Consider the following 16,374-nt stretch of genomic DNA (forward strand, 5'->3'; position numbering starts at 1 on the left):
GCTACATAGATGCAGGGAAGTACGTAGGTCTAAATTTTTCAGGCCATCTGTTTTCCTAGCTAGCAGGGATCAATGCGTAAACTACATATTGTTGTGGGTTGTGACAATGTTCTTTTTCTTTATTTACAAAGGAAGAAGGATTACAACATTGACAAGCAGATCTACCAAGTACTAGCTAAGCTAGTCATCTCTGTACTGTTTCGCCACGTCATCTGTACGTAGTATGTGACTAGCTAGTATAAATGTATACACATACACAGAGCATGCATCTCTGTTTTCCTTCTCTTCTCGATCGCTATGAGATCGATCGATTACTAGGCAGCAGCCTTGGCCTGCTGCCTGCTGGAGATCTCATGAAGCTAGCATGCATGCATGTTCTTGCTATTGCTAGCTAGTTCTTCTTGGACCAAGCCAACAAAGAGGGATCGGAGGAGTCAACTACCCATTTTGACCGCTGACTTGATCTGCCGTGCCGGAGGCCGGGAGACTTATTTCTGAAATCATATCAATGCCCTTAACGACATTTCCAAAAACAAAGTGGTGTAGCAAAAAGAACAATCGGCGAGCGTAGCTACTGTTTTTGCCGTTATTACTTTGCGGCAAGAATGTACAGAGATCGAGTCATAGCTTACATGTCGCGAGCCTTGCAACAAACCATACCACTACTTTTCTGCTAGCCTACACTCTCGAAAAATACACACACACTCTTTTAAGGGCATGCCATGGTGATGACACAACATGTATTTTTCTCCTCTGTACAAGTACAACTGTACAGCAGTAACAGTTCAGTTCTTCAAGTACAAAAAAACAGATTGCTCAACTAAAGCATGACATACTGGTGATGCTTGTCGTCTTTGCTTCTCCTTCCACGCGTCGACGACGAGGAGGCGGTGGCCGGTGCCCGGAAGCCGATGTTCTCGACGGCGCCGACGGTGTTGAAGAAGAGGCGGCGGTTGAGCTCCTCCACCAGCGTCCGGTGAAGCAGCTGGCTCCGCATGTCCACCATCGACCGGTTCCGCGTCATCCTATTATTCCTCCTACCATGGTGGTGGTGGTCGTCGTCGTCACGCCGCCGCGGCCGCCCGGCGTGCGGCGCCAGGCTGCACTGCCGCTGCAGCTGCCGCGCGAGCGACTGCTGCTGGGCCGTATCTGCTCTCCCTGGGCTTCTGCTGCTCCTCTCTCCTGGGCTGAATCTTGATGCCTTTGCTGTGCAGGAGCTGGGCCCTACTACATTCTCCTCTTCTTCATTACCTGAGGCGTAATGCAGAGCAGAGTACTTACCGGAATGCATGGAGCTCATGTCATCGTCGTCGCTTAAAGAAGTGTAGCATCCGTAATCTACACCAACAAAATTTTGTCCAAAATGCAAACGTGTCAAGGCTCAATGGTGTGCTCTCCCCGTGAAGATATGATGTACACTAGCACCGCATACCAAATTTTGGTATGCAGCAAGCAACAACGAACCAGGATAAGTACTAGAAAACTCAGAAAATAATTGTGATGGTGTAGCCAAAACAGAAGCTCCAGTGCACTAGAGATAAACACACAGGTGTCATATGTCTGTACTGTACATAGCGACGCACCTAGATGATGGATAACGAACCAGAACAGCCGTAGTAGTCAACAATTTCCAGTCCAAATTTTCGGTGCTTTGTGTCAAAGTGTCATACCCGGTGCACGTACGCATCCACACAGGTACGTACAAAAGTAGTTGGGCCGAGATATATGCATGACATAAGCATTTCATGTGTATGTTTGGAAGAATTATGGTCCGAAATCAATCAAAAGTTTATTTAAAAAAATCAATCAAAATTAAAGTAAGCACGATGTTTTAAAACTGAAAAGAGAAATGCTGAAACATTTAAAAGAATAATCTTTTTAATACCTTTGGACCAGCCACCGCCATGTGTGCCGGAGAAGCCTCCCGAGGCGTAAGGCCCCACCCCGCAGAGAGAGCCTTGGGAGGAGGTGGGGGAAGAGGAGGGGTAGTAGAAGGGAGGAGGGCGCTCCTCGTTTCCGTCATCGTCGTCGCCATTTGCCGCGTACACACTGTACTCGTGCTGCTGCTCTCGCCCGGGCAGCAGCCTCTCGATCTCCTGCTCGATCATGGCCGCGATCTCCGACGGGTCGCGGTCCGTGATTTCTAGCTCCTTCACCATCTCCTCCGCCACCTCCATCGCGGTGTCGCTCGCCATGTCGAACGGGAAGTAGATGTTCCGCACATTATTTCCTACACATATATTGATTTTTGATGCATCAACATTAATTTCTGCAGTCAGTCAAATGATTCGATGCAACATCTGAAAAAAAGTACAATAATAATGCGCTGGCGCGATGAATGCAGTGTACCTGTCTGGTCGGCGATCTGTACTTTGAGGAAGATGGTGTCCTCCTCGGCGTTGAGCTTGCCGGTGATGGTCATGCCCGTCCTGATGGGGGTAGGAGGTTCTGCATCCTCCTCAACATCGGAGGTGCTGCAGGTCGAAGAACAAGGAGCAGCAACATGCAATGACGACGGTGGCATCACGGCACAAGCAGACTTGGAATGATGATGATCATCGAGCAGGAAAGGGTCCGTCAAGAGCTCCGCAGCCGATGGCCTCTTGGACGCAATGACAAGGCACCTGCCGATGAACCTGCGCGCGTCGTCGTCCTGGACGCGGTAGAAGGCGTCGGGCAGCTTGCCGGCGGTGACCTTCTTGTAGATCTGCGCGGGGTTGGAGCACTCGCTGTAGGGGTACTCCACGGTGAGCATCTCCAGCATGCACATGCCGAAGGAGTACACATCCACCCGCTCGTCGTACTCCTCGTCGTACATCTCGGGCGCCATGAATTCCGGCGTGCCGATGACGCTGTGCGCCGTCGACTGATGGCGGAGCACGGCGGCGAGGCCCAGGTCGGCAATCTTGACCTGGCCCTGGTGCCCGTTCACCAGCAGGTTGTCGCACTTGAGGTCGCGGTGGATCACCGGCGGGTCGTGGGCGTGGAGGTAGGCGAGGCCGCGGAGGATCTGGCGCGCCCAGGAGCGGATGGCTCGGAGGCTCACGCGAGGGTAGCGGAGGCGGTAGGAGCGGAGCGTCCCGGAGGAGAAGAGCTCCGTGATGAAGTTGAATGTGCGGCGGGAGACGTCGACCCAGGAGGCGTGGAAGCCGATGATGGCGTCGTGCCGGAGCGTGCTCAGCAGCTGCACCTCCGAGTACATGCGCTCCACCGCATTCGGGGTGCGGAGAACATCTGTCAGATGCGCCTGGTTCCACGCCACCTCCACGCCGCGCTCCTCGTCGAAACCACGGTACACCGACTTCATCGCCCCCTTGCCAAGGAGCTCATCGAACTGCACACAATCAAATAAAGCAAGCAATTAGTTTTTATGCATGATTTTAAGTTCATAATTGTTAAATCATATGTATTTACGCGCATCCTAAATGGAAAACAAAATGGCATCATTGCTTTTGGAACTGAATGGCGCTATTTTTTTTCCTAAAACAAAAGATTATCATAGTTAAATCCCTGTAAAAATCTACTGACAGGATGTAGAAAAATGACTAGCAGAAAAGGGCAACCACTACCATATCTATTGGATATGACTTGGAAACAGCATATCCTTTTGAAGCTTTCAAAGCATCTTATTATTGGCATATTAACTATTGGGAAAGTTCATATACCAATCAAACACCAACTCTCTGATTATTGGGAAAAGCTTGCGCCCTTTTCTGATTGGACTAGAAATTAATCACAATTAGACTCTCTCATCACCTCAAAATTAATCATCCACTAGTTGACCATGTATAGAATATCTTTGTGTACAACAACTGTTCAGTATTGGTCACTTGATGATGCCATCTGTGAATCCACCTGAGCAACTGATTAGTTAAGTTGATCTAATTACGTTTAACAATATAATATTGGACATCAATGTCTTGATGGTTCCAACCTTTCATGTGGCTAATTAAACATATCAGAAACATGTCGCAGAACCATTCGATGTTATGTCAATTTAGTGACTAACCAATTAAACTCATATAACAGAATTGACTCACCTATAATTTACAGAAATTTACATGGCCAAGAGAAGAACAGTATGTATTTATTTTCAGTAAATAAAAAAAGTAAGTTGATCTAGCTATTGTGTGCTATCAACAAACTGTATGGAAAGAATTAAAAATTTATTCATCAAAGACAGAAAGAAACAAGATGTGCAGCTCCTGTCCTACATACGCATACGCGGCAAAAGCCAAATGGGCATGGAAAGAAAAGATAAAAGGCGCAATAATTGTGTCCTATTTTAGAGGTAGCTCCGATGTGCACATCACAACGGAAACCACATCCTTAAAATGATTAAGAAGAACCCTATAAGCTTAATGAACTAAGGTTTGCTGTCAGCATGTGATGGGAGTACTTCATCTCTAGCACAAACTAACAAGAACCAATATTAGAGGTAGCTGGGACAACGATTATTGGAAAGTAAGCCAAATTGTGGGAAAACTCTTGTCCTAAGCATCAATTTGTAGTACTCCTAATTGCCTTGCTAAAATGTCAGGTTGTTCATTCTGAATCAAAGCATATACAGTAGTTCATATGCGATGCTCCGAATTTTTGAAGAGAAAGGAATTTAAAACGAACTTTTTTTTGTTTGTCATGAGCAATCAAACGAGGTGGAGAAGTGTGCAGTAGTACATACCCTGCCATAGCGTCCGGTGGGGTCGGTCTCGACGTATCCGTTGCTGCTGTCCCCTACCACCGCTGGCCGCCTGCTGCCGCACCGCCGAGGCCCGGACATGCTCGACCGCGCTTGCTACTTGCTGGTTGCTCCACTGATGAAGAGAACAGAATTGCTCGCTAGGTTGTGGAAGAAAATGGACCACAAGAGGCGTGTGCTAGAGGCCGGGCTTGGCGAAGTTGTGAGTGTCGTAGGTGAAGAAGAGGAGCCAGCTGAGGTTGGAGCAGTCGACGACGATCCACGGCGCCATGGACGCCCAGCAGGACCCAGCAGAAGAGGAGGAGGAAGAAGAAGAGGCCCGCCCCGCGTGTGCGTGCGCGTGGTGCGCGGCGCCGAGGCAGCAGGGCCGTGCACTCATCTGACGCTGACAAGGAGAGAGCGAATTTTATGTGGCAGCGACACGCACAGCACAAGGTCGTGGCGGACGATAACTGATGGAGAGAGATCGATTGAGTGATGGAACAGGATGCCTCCCCACAACCCAAATAAAGTGCTTTCTGAATGAACTGCAACCAACTCTTATTCTGTCTTTCGATCGATCACCTCAGTTTTTTTCGCGCGTGCACCTGCAGCACCAATTACACATGTGTCCCTGTTGATCGCGAGCTCTGACAAGACGACACACCACTTGAAGAATGGAGGAATAGAACGATGGATGGAAAATTACTGGTGCACAGAATATGTACCCCCGAACAAAAAAAAAATCACCTCGCCTTCCCTTGTTGTCACCTCAACTGGATGAGAGAGATGTGGTGAGAGGACTATGTGTAGAAAGAAACAAGACTTGCTATCTGGAAGCAGAGAGAGCAAAGAGATTTTGGTTCCTCTCGTCTGAGATGGGCGAGCTGATCAGAATGAGACCTTAACTAATCATTCATTTGCAGTTACAAGGGGGATCTGAACTTGAAGAATCCATGCCTCAAAAGCATCTTCTGTCTGTGGAGGATTCTTCTGCACTCTGCGGGAATTTGGGTGGAAAATAGCACAAGATGGACTTGGAGCAGAGCGGCGAGAGCTGCAGCGATTTGGATGTTCTTGTGTGCAGAAGACCTTCTGCTTTGCTTTGCTTTCAGAGAGGATGATGCAGGTACTTCAGAGTTGAAATATGTAGGGGAAGGTAGGACTTAGGAGGGCTCAATTGGGATTTAGGAAGATGAACCCATCCAACTAAAAAAAATTGCTATGTCGCATTCTGAAAATATTAGAATGCAAATGCCTTTTTTTCAATAATATGCGCACATGATCCTTAGTTGACTTTGCTTGTTTTCTGTAGGAAGCTCTTGCAAATTCTTTCTGCATTTTTATTCTTTCAACGAAAAATTGGCAAATCTTTTTTAAAGAAAACAAAATAAATTAGCAGAACGTTTGCACCATTTCGTTTCAAAAAGAAAAAAAACATCGTGACGCCAGTATTAACTCCATGTGTCATGTCAGGATGCAAAGACTAGGATAATAAATGCTATTCCAATGATGGATAAAGTTTATGATGCTGATTCACTCAAATCTACAGGTTAACTTTTTTTCATTTTGTTCATGTAACATGTAGCCGTAACGTAGCTCTAATTTAGGGCGAGTTTGGAGGGCTCCTCGCCGAGTGCTCCGCACGCAGAGCCGGAGCCCTCATGCTAGGCAGAAAATAGTGGAATATATTCAGGAAAGCGACCAATTTCCCCCATCTTCTTCATTCAGGGTTCAAGATTCCCCATGGGTCATCTACTGGTACCACCACCACCGGTTCAGACCTGAAGACAGCTCTCCTATGATCGGGACCCAGCTACTACCTCTATTATCTTACCACCTCTATCCAAGTACAATTAGTTTGCTAAATTATGTGCGCTATGATCGTTATGTGCTTATTATGTGGCAGACACGAGTGACAAAACTCTTTAACAAAAGTTCAATTGGTTAGCTGCAAACCACAAATTTAAGATTTTCTTAGTACCCAGCAGGCAACATGAATTTGGGCCCCAGTATGAGTATGACTAATAGCTGCTGCCACTAGCTGTGCCCAACGAAAAAAACATGTCCCTCAATAATTCACAAAGATCCAATCTGAAGATCAAAAGTATTATCCACTTGAGGAGCATGCTGTGTCAGACGTAAGGCAAAGTCAACACTGCAATAGAGATATTTTAGTGTATGTGATATTCGTGCAATGGGCAGAAGAGAAAAATAACCCCTGAAGAAAGATGCACCACAAATTTGCCTAGATTCTTCGCAAAAAATTTTTTTTTACCTAGACAACAAACATGAGGGTCCATTGTTCATTTGGACTTGGGAGCCAAGCACTCGTTTAAATCCATAACTTTCAAGAAATTGAAGAGGCAAAACTAGGCATTTGACCCTTTTCCCTTAATGGAACAGTGATTTGACTACTCGTACTGTCGAAAAGGTAATATAGGACGACAGGACTTGAGCAAATGTACATGCCTTGTGTTTCTTTCTTTTTATAATTGGGAATGTAAAACCAAATGAGCAACCGTGTCCACATCTTCTTATTCTGCCCCTACAGCTCCTGAGGGACCCACATAGGAGCAAGTTAACCTAATCTTATAAGTTTTCTAAACATTGACTGCAATAATTGAGGTACAGAATCTATTGTAGACGTAACATCTGTACAGTGTGTCCCATCCACCAAAAGAAGAGTATATAAGTGGGCATAATTGAAGGATATTACAGAGGGTTAGTGTGACCTCAATCTGTAGGTACAATATTTTGTAGAAATAATTGCTACTTGTGTGCTATAATGTAACATCTCATATGGAAATGAATAAGCAGAACTATAGGCCGTCAGTAGGGGTGACATAGGGGAAGAAAAATTGCATAGATATGTTTCTTATGATCTAACCCACACTATATTCTTTTCTTTTAATTTCTAGAGCAAAGGATATATTATCCTCCTGGTATTGCAAAAATCATATAAGATATGGTCAGTAGGATACATGATAAGAAATATCTGCCCCATAGTCGTATCCAACAGGATGTCTGAAAATATTCCAATAAATTAGCTAATTGAGTAATGCCTTTTTGTTTTTACAAAACTGCTATGGTCACTAGCCACATTTTTTTACTCACAAAACTATGAAATATTTAATATGCAACATGATTTTTCAGTCACTCACCCTTGCGGGCCAATTGTAATCTGTCCGTGATCTGAAATCAAGCCCTCGCCTTCCCAAAAAAAAAAGGGTCACTATGATGCTAATTTATTAGTATGATACATATAATTCTTTTATTTACCGTCAGTAAGGATCTGGCACATAATGTAGCTTGACATTTTCATAGGTTAAATTACATGTTTTCAGATCAAGATAGGATTCAGATTCATCAATTTGAACTTTTACATGCGTGTTTAGTTAGTCAAGTCATCCTGAAAGCGGCACAAATGAAAATATTTGCTTATACTACTGTGGACTGCATTCCTATTTTTCCATGTATGATTTGAAGTTGAAACAATTCAGAATAATTCATCAGCCAGTTTATATATATCGGTTCAAACTGAACATGTAGTTTTGCAATTTAGTGAAGTACAGACATTGCCATACATTCAAGAACAACAGCTACAGGCGGTAGCTTACATATGGCAGCCTTTGAACCAAATTTCTGCAATGGATAATCGCAAACCAATCATCATCGCAGATGAAGCTTGTACAAAGCAAAGTCGCAATTAAGAGCACCTTATCAACTTTGCTTTCTTCTCAGTAACATTTTGTATTTTCACATTTCAGAAGACAATCTGGTATGTGGAGGAGTCGTTTTACTAGTTGGGAAATGAAGAAAGCCCATATTATCCTATCTATATAAGTTAGAAGTGGCAAATACTACTTACTACCTACTTAATGAAAGAAAGATTTAATTTCATAGTAGCTATTGACGAGGTGGATATGTACTGAGAAGCAACAAGATAGCATATATATTATGCCAAATATGCATACTAATAACATAGCAAAATGGTAGATATAGAGACGTGAGTTCCATCTTGTTTTAGTGTTGGTACTCATGCTAACTATCTGCGCAACTATTCAATCTCTAAATATTTAGGTGATATTTGGTTGGACTAAATGTAACGTCTAAATATTTAGGTGGTGTTTGGTTGGACTAAATGTAACGTGATCTGTTTACGTAGGGTAATAGATTGCGTTACTTTCCGTTTGTTTTGGTTCACTCCGTAATCGATTGCCACGGTATCGAATACCAGCATATACAACACCGATACGGCCGATTAGCGAGCGTTATCAGATACCGCTCCACTTCAACTGTTACCATTGTTGCCAGCCAAACACGCTTATGGAAATGGATAACATTAACAAAGCCAGCCAAACAAAGGGTGCTTTTAGTTCCACTGTAACGGATAGCAGCGGCAGCTCCCAGCGCCGAACCGTTCACCTTAGATGGTAGTGGTGTATATCTAGCTGCTGCAACCCTTTGGCGAGTGCCAAACCAGCCAAGAGGCCAGCATTGGTCTTTTAGTGCAAAAGGCTAGCTAGAAAGGCAAGATTCAATATGGAAAATGTTGCTAAGCATATAATTTTTCTTTTATTTGTTCTTTGTAAAATGTCTGATCGTCAGATAATGACTACTAATCTTACAATAGAGGCACTTGCCAAAGGTTTGCATCATGTTCAAGGTCACATGAAATGATGCCCATGCCCAAGCTTCTATCATAATGAGATATACTAATATAGTTATATAGGTCAATCAACGTACTTATACATGAAAATCGTTCTAATTAATCTCTGCATTATGCTCGTCACCAAGTCCATACGGCATCCATCAGTGAAGTTAATTTTCTTTTCTTTCTTTTTTTAAGGGGGAGTGAAGTTAATTTTCTGATACGGTGTGCTTAATGCTCATCATCAGTTTGCGCGCACTCATCTTGTTCATTAGCCATATTTGGGCCCAACGCAGCCCACTAACAATAGTATATCGAAGCCCAACTCTGTCCTGTCGTAGCCGCGTTCTTCACCTCTCCCGTCCCGTTCTGCTCGCTCGTCCTCTTCAAGCTCAGCTCCGGCGCGTTCTGCCTTCCCCGCTCTCCTAAAGTCCTACGCGCGCGCTTTCAAGCTCAGCTCCGGCGCCAGAGCTGCTGCGGTGTTTGCCGCCGAAGGCGCCGAGCTGCATTGCCGCGCACTTAAGTTGGGATGCAGCGAGGATCGGTACGTCCAAAACGCACTCGTGTCCCTGTACGGCAAGTTCCGTCTTCTCGGGGACGCAAGGAAGGTGTTTGATGAAATGCCTGTGAAGAATGCCGTCTCTTGGAATGCACTTGCCGGGGCTCATGGCGTCGCTGGGGATTTTGAGGGTGCGGAGGGTGTCTCTCAGGCGACTCCAGCAAGGAACGTATCGTGGTGGAACACGGATATAATGAGAAATGTGAGGCTCGGGGATATGGCTGAGGCAGCAAGGATTTTCATGGAGATTCCTGAGAGGGATGCTGTGTCCTGGAACTCCATTATTGGTGGCTATGCAAAGCTTGGGATGTATGACCGAGCATTAGATGTTTTTCAAGAGATGCAGGAGAGTGGTATGGAACCAACAGAGCTGACGGTTGTGTCAGCACTTTGGGCTTGTGCAGGGACAGGAGAGGTAGAGCTGGGGAGGAGAATCCACAGTTACCTTGCAAGCAAGGGCATTGCAGCCGATGGGTATATTGGCAATGCTCTGGTCGATATGTATGCAAAATGTGGCAGCTTGAAGCTCGCCAGACAAGTCTTCTACGGCATGTCAATCAGGGATGTTACATGCTGGAATGCAATGATTATTGGGTTGTCGGTCCATGGCCACTCGTGTGATGCCCTGAAGCTGTTTGATTCTATGAAGATTGAGCCTGATCATGTCACGTTTTTGGGTGTCTTGAATGCTTGCAGCCATGGTGGCCCAGTGAATGAGGGGAGAGCATATTTTAATAGCATGATTGGAGACTACAAAATTGTGCCTACTATGAAGCACTATGGTTGTATGATAGATATGCTCTGCCGCTATGGTGAAGTTCATGAGGCTTATCGAATGATCAAGGATATGCCTATCAAGGCTAATTCCGTGCTGTGGAAGATGGTTATGGCTGCATGCAGAGTGCACGGTCACTTTGACCTTGCTAACAAAGCTTTCCACGAACTGCATCAGTTGATGCCAATGGATGATGGGGATGTTATCACAATATCAAATGCTTATGCACAGGCAGAATGGTGGGATGATGTTGAACATCTGAGAACGAAGGTGATAGGATACAGTGCTTCAAAGCATGCTGCACACAGTTAGGTTCATGTAAGATAGCCAACCAATATAGCTGCCACAAACAACATGGAGCAATGATAAGATTGAACTGCAGGAGATCTCTTGGCTTATATAACTGAAGTATCGTAGCTCCATTGGCTGCGTTGGTGGTAATTTTCCGTTCCTTACTCAACTTTGTTGCACATACAAATATTACTTTGGAGTATGTTCTAAGGCAAAACTTGCTTTTATGTTTTAGGCCATTACTGCTTGCAATCCTCTAGACTGCATGCTTAATTGTGATTAAAGAAAAGGTGATTGGTGAGAGATGTTTCTATCTCCAAAATATTGTCTGAAGTCCAAGAACTCTCTTGATCTGACACTGACCGCACTGGTTTACAAGACATGTGGTAAGTATTTTTTTTTAATTCCAACAAGTTCAGCTGCAGCAGATTGTCCAAATACTACCTACTTTAGCTCTAGTGCTGCAATACCCACATGTTGTGCATTTAAGAGGAAGTGGTATGTTCGCTAGTGCCTGCAGCTCTACTGGCTACCACGTACTGCACGTCTGCACCTGAGAGTTACAGTTCGTCCTTGCAAAAGTGTGGTCAGTTTGATCAGTGAAATGGATTGCATTATATTTACTCCTAATTAAGAGAAAAATTAGATATGTGCAGTAGGGAGCGTACGCAAGAGATCGTAAATAATCGAGCGAAAGTAACATGGATCTTGGAACCATGTGTAGAATGGCATGTTTTGGAAACAAACACCGAAAGCTATGATGATACGGACTATGCGTGCATATTTTCTCGTGGTTGGCAGAATCGAGTTGATGCATACACATGCTTGTGTGTTTTGGTACCAAGAACTTAAGCCAGGTTTGTCGTCATGTATAGGTTATAGTCACAGGTGTGGTGTGGTGCGGACTGTGGAGGTATGAAATGCAATGTTTGGCACCAAATAAACAAGCATTCAGCGGCTGGCTATTGCTACACATATAGCAAGGGTGCCGATAGCCGGATATCGATCGATGCGCATTACCCGCTAGCTGGCAGCTAGCTGCACCGTCCAATTAAGAAGAAGCAGCCTGAAATCTGCAGATCCATGAGTGCGCCATTGAGACTCCATTATTCATCCTTAATCCATGGCAGAGCTCCTGCCTCTTTTTCTTGAAAAAAGAAAGGAAAAAAAATGAAAACAAGAAAAAATGTTCCTTACCCAGGTCCTCGGCGCGCCATCGGCACCAACTCATTGCAAAGTTATGAAACGCTCTCTAAACATCCGCAATGTTACTTGTTTCTTTCCATCCAAATTTAGGGAAAAGCAAGCAAAAGAGAAAATGCCTTTTATTTCCCGGCCCTCCCCTCTATATAAACCCTGCTGCTACTAGATAGCCGTCGTCAATTCACACTCGCAGCATCTCACACCAATCGAGGCTGGCCATGGCTCGCCCTGCATGCCAGCAGCAGCTCGCCGTCGTGCTCCTGATGCTGGCGCTGTTCCTGGCGGCGCCGTCTGTGATCAGCGCGGTGACGTGCGGGCAGGTGGCGGGTTACCTGAACCCGTGCATCAGCTACGCCATGGGCCATGGCAGCGCCCCGCCGGAGGCCTGCTGCTCCGGCGTGAGGAACCTGAACGCGGCGGCCCGCAGCACCGCCGACCGGCAGGCCGCCTGCAAGTGCCTGAAGCAGATCACCGGCAGCATGCCGGCGCTGAAGCCGGACATCGTGGCCGGCATCCCCAGCAAGTGCGGCGTCGACATCCCATACCCCATCAGGCCCTCCACCGACTGCGCCAAGTAAGTTTACTCTTTTTTTTTTTTGAATTTTTTTTCCGGCCTCTGCAGCGCTCAATATAATCATCCTTCGATTGATTCGTCTTCTTGGACTGTTTTTTTTTTGTGCGTGCAGGGTGCAGTGAGACTGTGAGAGAGCAAGAAGCATGCATGCATGGTGAATGCTAATAAAGATCGATCCATCGAGCTGCATGTGATTACTTGTACAAGCACTGCACTTTATTAATTATTTACTCATCAACGCCTCCTGCTGACTAGGATCGATGAGTGAGAGAATGAAATTAAGAGCCTCGATCGATATATAGCATCCAAGGACCATGTACTTTCTTAAAACAAATCAATCAACTACAGGTCTCCTAAGCTGCTACTACATGTAGAGGTGGGCCCGGTCCAGCCTCTCGTGCCTCGTGCTGCATCGTGACACTTCTTCCAACCTGTCGTGCCGTGCATACGGCACGGCACGACAGGACATAAGCTATTGTTACGATGATATAACCTACAGATATACTAATGGATCATTTTCATACCGTGCCGGCCCAAGCACGATGCAAGATATGTGCCGTGCCGTGCCACCTATCGTGCCGAGATCCAGACACGGCACGACCCTCGCGTTCGTGTCGTACCGGCATGGCCTAAAATTTATCATGCCGTGACGTGCTTTGAGCCATGCTAAAATGTCTTACGAGGCTCACAAATAGTACGGCCCAAGTCCCAGCTCTGGCTACATGTTTACATGCACGCATGATTCACATGAACGTAATATCCTCGATTTATATACACAAAGCTATGTCAAAATACACCGTGCTCGGCGAAGCTATCTCGGCCCAATAACTTTATATTTTCCTTCAAGTACGGCCCAATACAATAGTATAAGAAAGTGGTAACTAATTAGAAGCCCACAACTCATAGGACCAGCCCACTACCATCCATGGGCAACAGGCATCATCATTAAGGTCTAAACTCTGACTCTCTACCCTCTAGTTTTATTCATTCATTGATCTAGATCTTCCCCAATTCTATACAAGGAAATTGGATAGAAAATTTTCAGTGATGGGAAATGGATGCGTCTCCTTTTCTGCTGCTTATATAGTTGCATACTTGCATTATTGTGCCACTAAACTTACTTATGTATAGGGTGTCGATCTAGATGAAAGCACCCTGCCTGCCTGTGCGTAAGCGGGTGTTTGGCTCGGGTCGTATCAAATATTTGGATGCCAATTAGGAAGATTAAACATAGGTTAATAATAAAAATAATTGTATAAATGAGGGCTAATTTGCGAGATGAATCTATTAAACCTAATTAATTCATAATTAGCGCATGTTTACTGTAGCATCACATGTGGTAATCATGAACTAATTTGGCTTAATGGATTCGTCTCGCGAATTAGCCCTCATTTATCCAATTATTTTTATCATTAATCTATATTTAATTCTTCTAATTGGCATCCAAACATCTGATGTGACCTGACTAAACTTTAGCTAAGGATCCAAAGGATCCAAACACCCTTTAAATAAGGGTGGGCATCCCATTAGGATTTAAATCCCGGTGTGTAAAGTCATGTGCATTTGTTTGATTGCAGTTGGTACTACATGTCTGCTGCCAGCTACCTCACCAAATTTTGATGGCTAAACATGTTACGCATTCAATGCAAAAGCTAGCTAGTAATATAAAGGCAAGCTTAATTGGATACTTATTATTTGCTCTGCTTTATTACGAACGAATTGAAACGATTGCAGTTATAGCTAGTAGTATGTGTGTACGATAAAGGTGGACACGTATACGAATAAAGTTAAATTGCTTTGCGAGTACGTCTAGATCATATGCATGCATTACTGGTTATATTATGTATGTTCACCAGTAGTAACGACGCTGTCATTCCAAAATACTTGCATGTATATATGCAAGTGATGAGTAACCGAGCATTGTACTATAGGTTTTTTTAGTACACGATCCATGTTACTAGTAGCTTGTCCTTTGCTTTCTACTTACTTTCTACGGCGCGCCAATGTGAGCATTATATTCGCGTGTGGCAATCGCAATCAGCCAATCATACGTCGTAGAACAGACAAGTGAGCATCTATTGTTGTACGGAGGACGTACACAGTGGTAGTCGTCTCAATTGTATTGTGCGTTCGTACAAATTAATGCATTCGTGTGTGGCAATCATACTCGTCGTAGAACGAGCACGCACGTCATGTCATTTGTTATGTATATTATACTAGGTTTATAGATATTATTATATCATACGAGGTACAGTCATGAATATACTAGATGTATAATAATATCTATGAATTTAGAAAAGTTAAAACGATCCGTTAAAAAGTCCGAATGCAAACGAGGCACATCACGTGCATGCATTCATCGATCTCGTCCTACTACGTACGGTCACTGCAGGTTTAGTGCTCTCAACCACCGGTGCACTGCACTCATGCACAGGTATGCAGCAGTACTACGAGGCCAGATCACCACCCTCCAAAATTCACCTCACTCCCTATTTATACCCTGCCTCCCCGTCACAAGCTCAGCAATCCAAGCTAATACTACCAAACAATCAGCTAGCTTACACTTCACTGATCAGATCAGTAGTCACACAGTATACACTTGTCGTTGCGTGTGCAATGGCTCCTCGCGTTGCCGTTGTGGCGGTGGTGGCCGTGCTGGCTGCGCTGGTGGCGGCGGAGACGGCGTCGGCGGCCGTGAGCTGCAGCGAGGTGACGTCGGCGGTGTTGCCGTGCCTGGGGTACGCGACGGGCAGCGCGGCGTCCCCGTCGTCGGCGTGCTGCAACGGGGTCAGGTCCCTCAGCACCAGGGCCTCCTCCACCGCCGACCGCCAGGCGGCCTGCACCTGCCTCAAGAGCATGACCGGGAGGCTCGGCGGAGGCGGCGCCAGCATGGGCAACGCCGCCAACATCCCAAGCAAGTGCGGCGTCAACGTCGGCGTACCCATCAGCCCCAACGTCGACTGCTCCAAGTAACTACTACTGCTTAATTACCACTCACATCATCATCTCTTCAGATTCTTCCTTCTTGTTGACCATTATTACCTGTTTTATGCAGGATTAACTGATCAGAAGGTGGCAGGGCATCATATGGATGGATGTCGGTCATCAGATTCGGAGCAGTGATCACTCGTGTTTACTACCTTACCTTTACACCATATATGCATCTATACATCTCTGTCGTCGTCGTACCAGCTGCTAGGCCAGCAATACAATCCTTGCCTTGTTCATGGGTTTGCTGGGCCTCTGTTTTTCCTGTTGCTGCATATGCTTCGTTATAGGCAGGCAGCTCTCCGAATGAATAAACTCTTTGTATCGGATCCGTATGCGCCATCCTTTTGCATTTTTCAGTAGTACGCGCGACTCTATCAGATCTGCAAGTCAAGCAGTCACCTCGCTCTTCACGAGTCATGACAATGCGTGGCCCTGACTCCTGCCAGCCAGTTCCCTTGCCCCTGCTTTCTGAATGCATCCTGGTTCAGAGAGAGAATAAAACCACTCTGTTTTTTTTTTTTGAAAAGAAACCACTCTGTTGGGACTGCATTGAATGCACAACAGCAACAGTCTTGTTGGGACGTACGGATATGGGCTGAAATCCGGATGTGGTCTTTTCTGAAGAGGGAGATTTCTATGCTTACGCTAA

General features: G+C 45.4%; 4 protein-coding genes across 4 annotated transcripts; 3 read left to right on the forward strand and 1 right to left on the reverse strand.

Annotated features, from left to right (window-relative positions):
* Positions 1-543: 543 nt before the first annotated feature.
* LOC117864215 (probable serine/threonine-protein kinase WNK8) lies at positions 544-5,814 on the reverse strand. Its single transcript, XM_034748240.2, has 4 exons — positions 4,682-5,814; positions 2,350-3,334; positions 1,886-2,230; positions 544-1,338 (listed from the first exon to the last, which is right to left on the reverse strand). The coding sequence occupies exons 1-4, from the start codon at positions 4,778-4,780 to the stop codon at positions 821-823; spliced, it is 1,947 nt and encodes a 648-aa protein (XP_034604131.1). The 5' UTR covers positions 4,781-5,814; the 3' UTR covers positions 544-820.
* Positions 4,969-11,467, forward strand: LOC117863201 (pentatricopeptide repeat-containing protein At1g74630). The gene is given in 4 exon segments (XM_034746818.2): positions 4,969-5,029; positions 9,653-9,737; positions 9,739-11,103; positions 11,193-11,467. Coding segments are annotated over 3 exon segments (1,386 nt in total). The 3' UTR covers positions 10,979-11,103; positions 11,193-11,467.
* An 880-nt stretch (positions 11,468-12,347) lies between these two features.
* LOC117863202 (non-specific lipid-transfer protein 1) lies at positions 12,348-13,101 on the forward strand. The gene is made up of 2 exons (XM_034746819.2): positions 12,348-12,734; positions 12,847-13,101. Exons 1-2 carry the CDS (start codon positions 12,379-12,381, stop codon positions 12,854-12,856), a joined length of 366 nt encoding a protein of 121 aa, XP_034602710.1. The 5' UTR covers positions 12,348-12,378; the 3' UTR covers positions 12,857-13,101.
* Positions 13,102-15,240: 2,139 nt separating this feature from the next.
* LOC117862610 (non-specific lipid-transfer protein 3) lies at positions 15,241-16,051 on the forward strand. Its single transcript, XM_034746111.2, has 2 exons — positions 15,241-15,703; positions 15,790-16,051. Exons 1-2 carry the CDS (start codon positions 15,351-15,353, stop codon positions 15,797-15,799), a joined length of 363 nt encoding a protein of 120 aa, XP_034602002.1. The 5' UTR covers positions 15,241-15,350; the 3' UTR covers positions 15,800-16,051.
* The last annotated feature ends 323 nt before the right edge of the window (positions 16,052-16,374 follow it).

The sequence above is a fragment of the Setaria viridis genome, chromosome 7 (assembly GCF_005286985.2).
Source record: "Setaria viridis chromosome 7, Setaria_viridis_v4.0, whole genome shotgun sequence".
Lineage (NCBI taxonomy): Eukaryota > Viridiplantae > Streptophyta > Magnoliopsida > Poales > Poaceae > Setaria > Setaria viridis.

Excerpts from the sequence above, each read along its gene's own strand:
- LOC117862610 (XM_034746111.2), top strand. The coding sequence starts at position 15,351 with ATGGCTCCTCGCGTTGCCGTTGTGGCGGTGGTGGCCGTGCTGGCTGCG.
- LOC117863202 (XM_034746819.2), top strand. The coding sequence starts at position 12,379 with ATGGCTCGCCCTGCATGCCAGCAGCAGCTCGCCGTCGTGCTCCTGATG.
- LOC117864215 (XM_034748240.2), bottom strand. The coding sequence starts at position 4,780 with ATGTCCGGGCCTCGGCGGTGCGGCAGCAGGCGGCCAGCGGTGGTAGGG. Across the intron at positions 3,335-4,681 it reads CCACCGGACGCTATGGCAGG|TTCGATGAGCTCCTTGGCAA; the intron begins GTATGTACTACT and ends GATTGTGTGCAG. Across the intron at positions 2,231-2,349 it reads ACAGATCGCCGACCAGACAG|GAAATAATGTGCGGAACATC; the intron begins GTACACTGCATT and ends ATATATGTGTAG.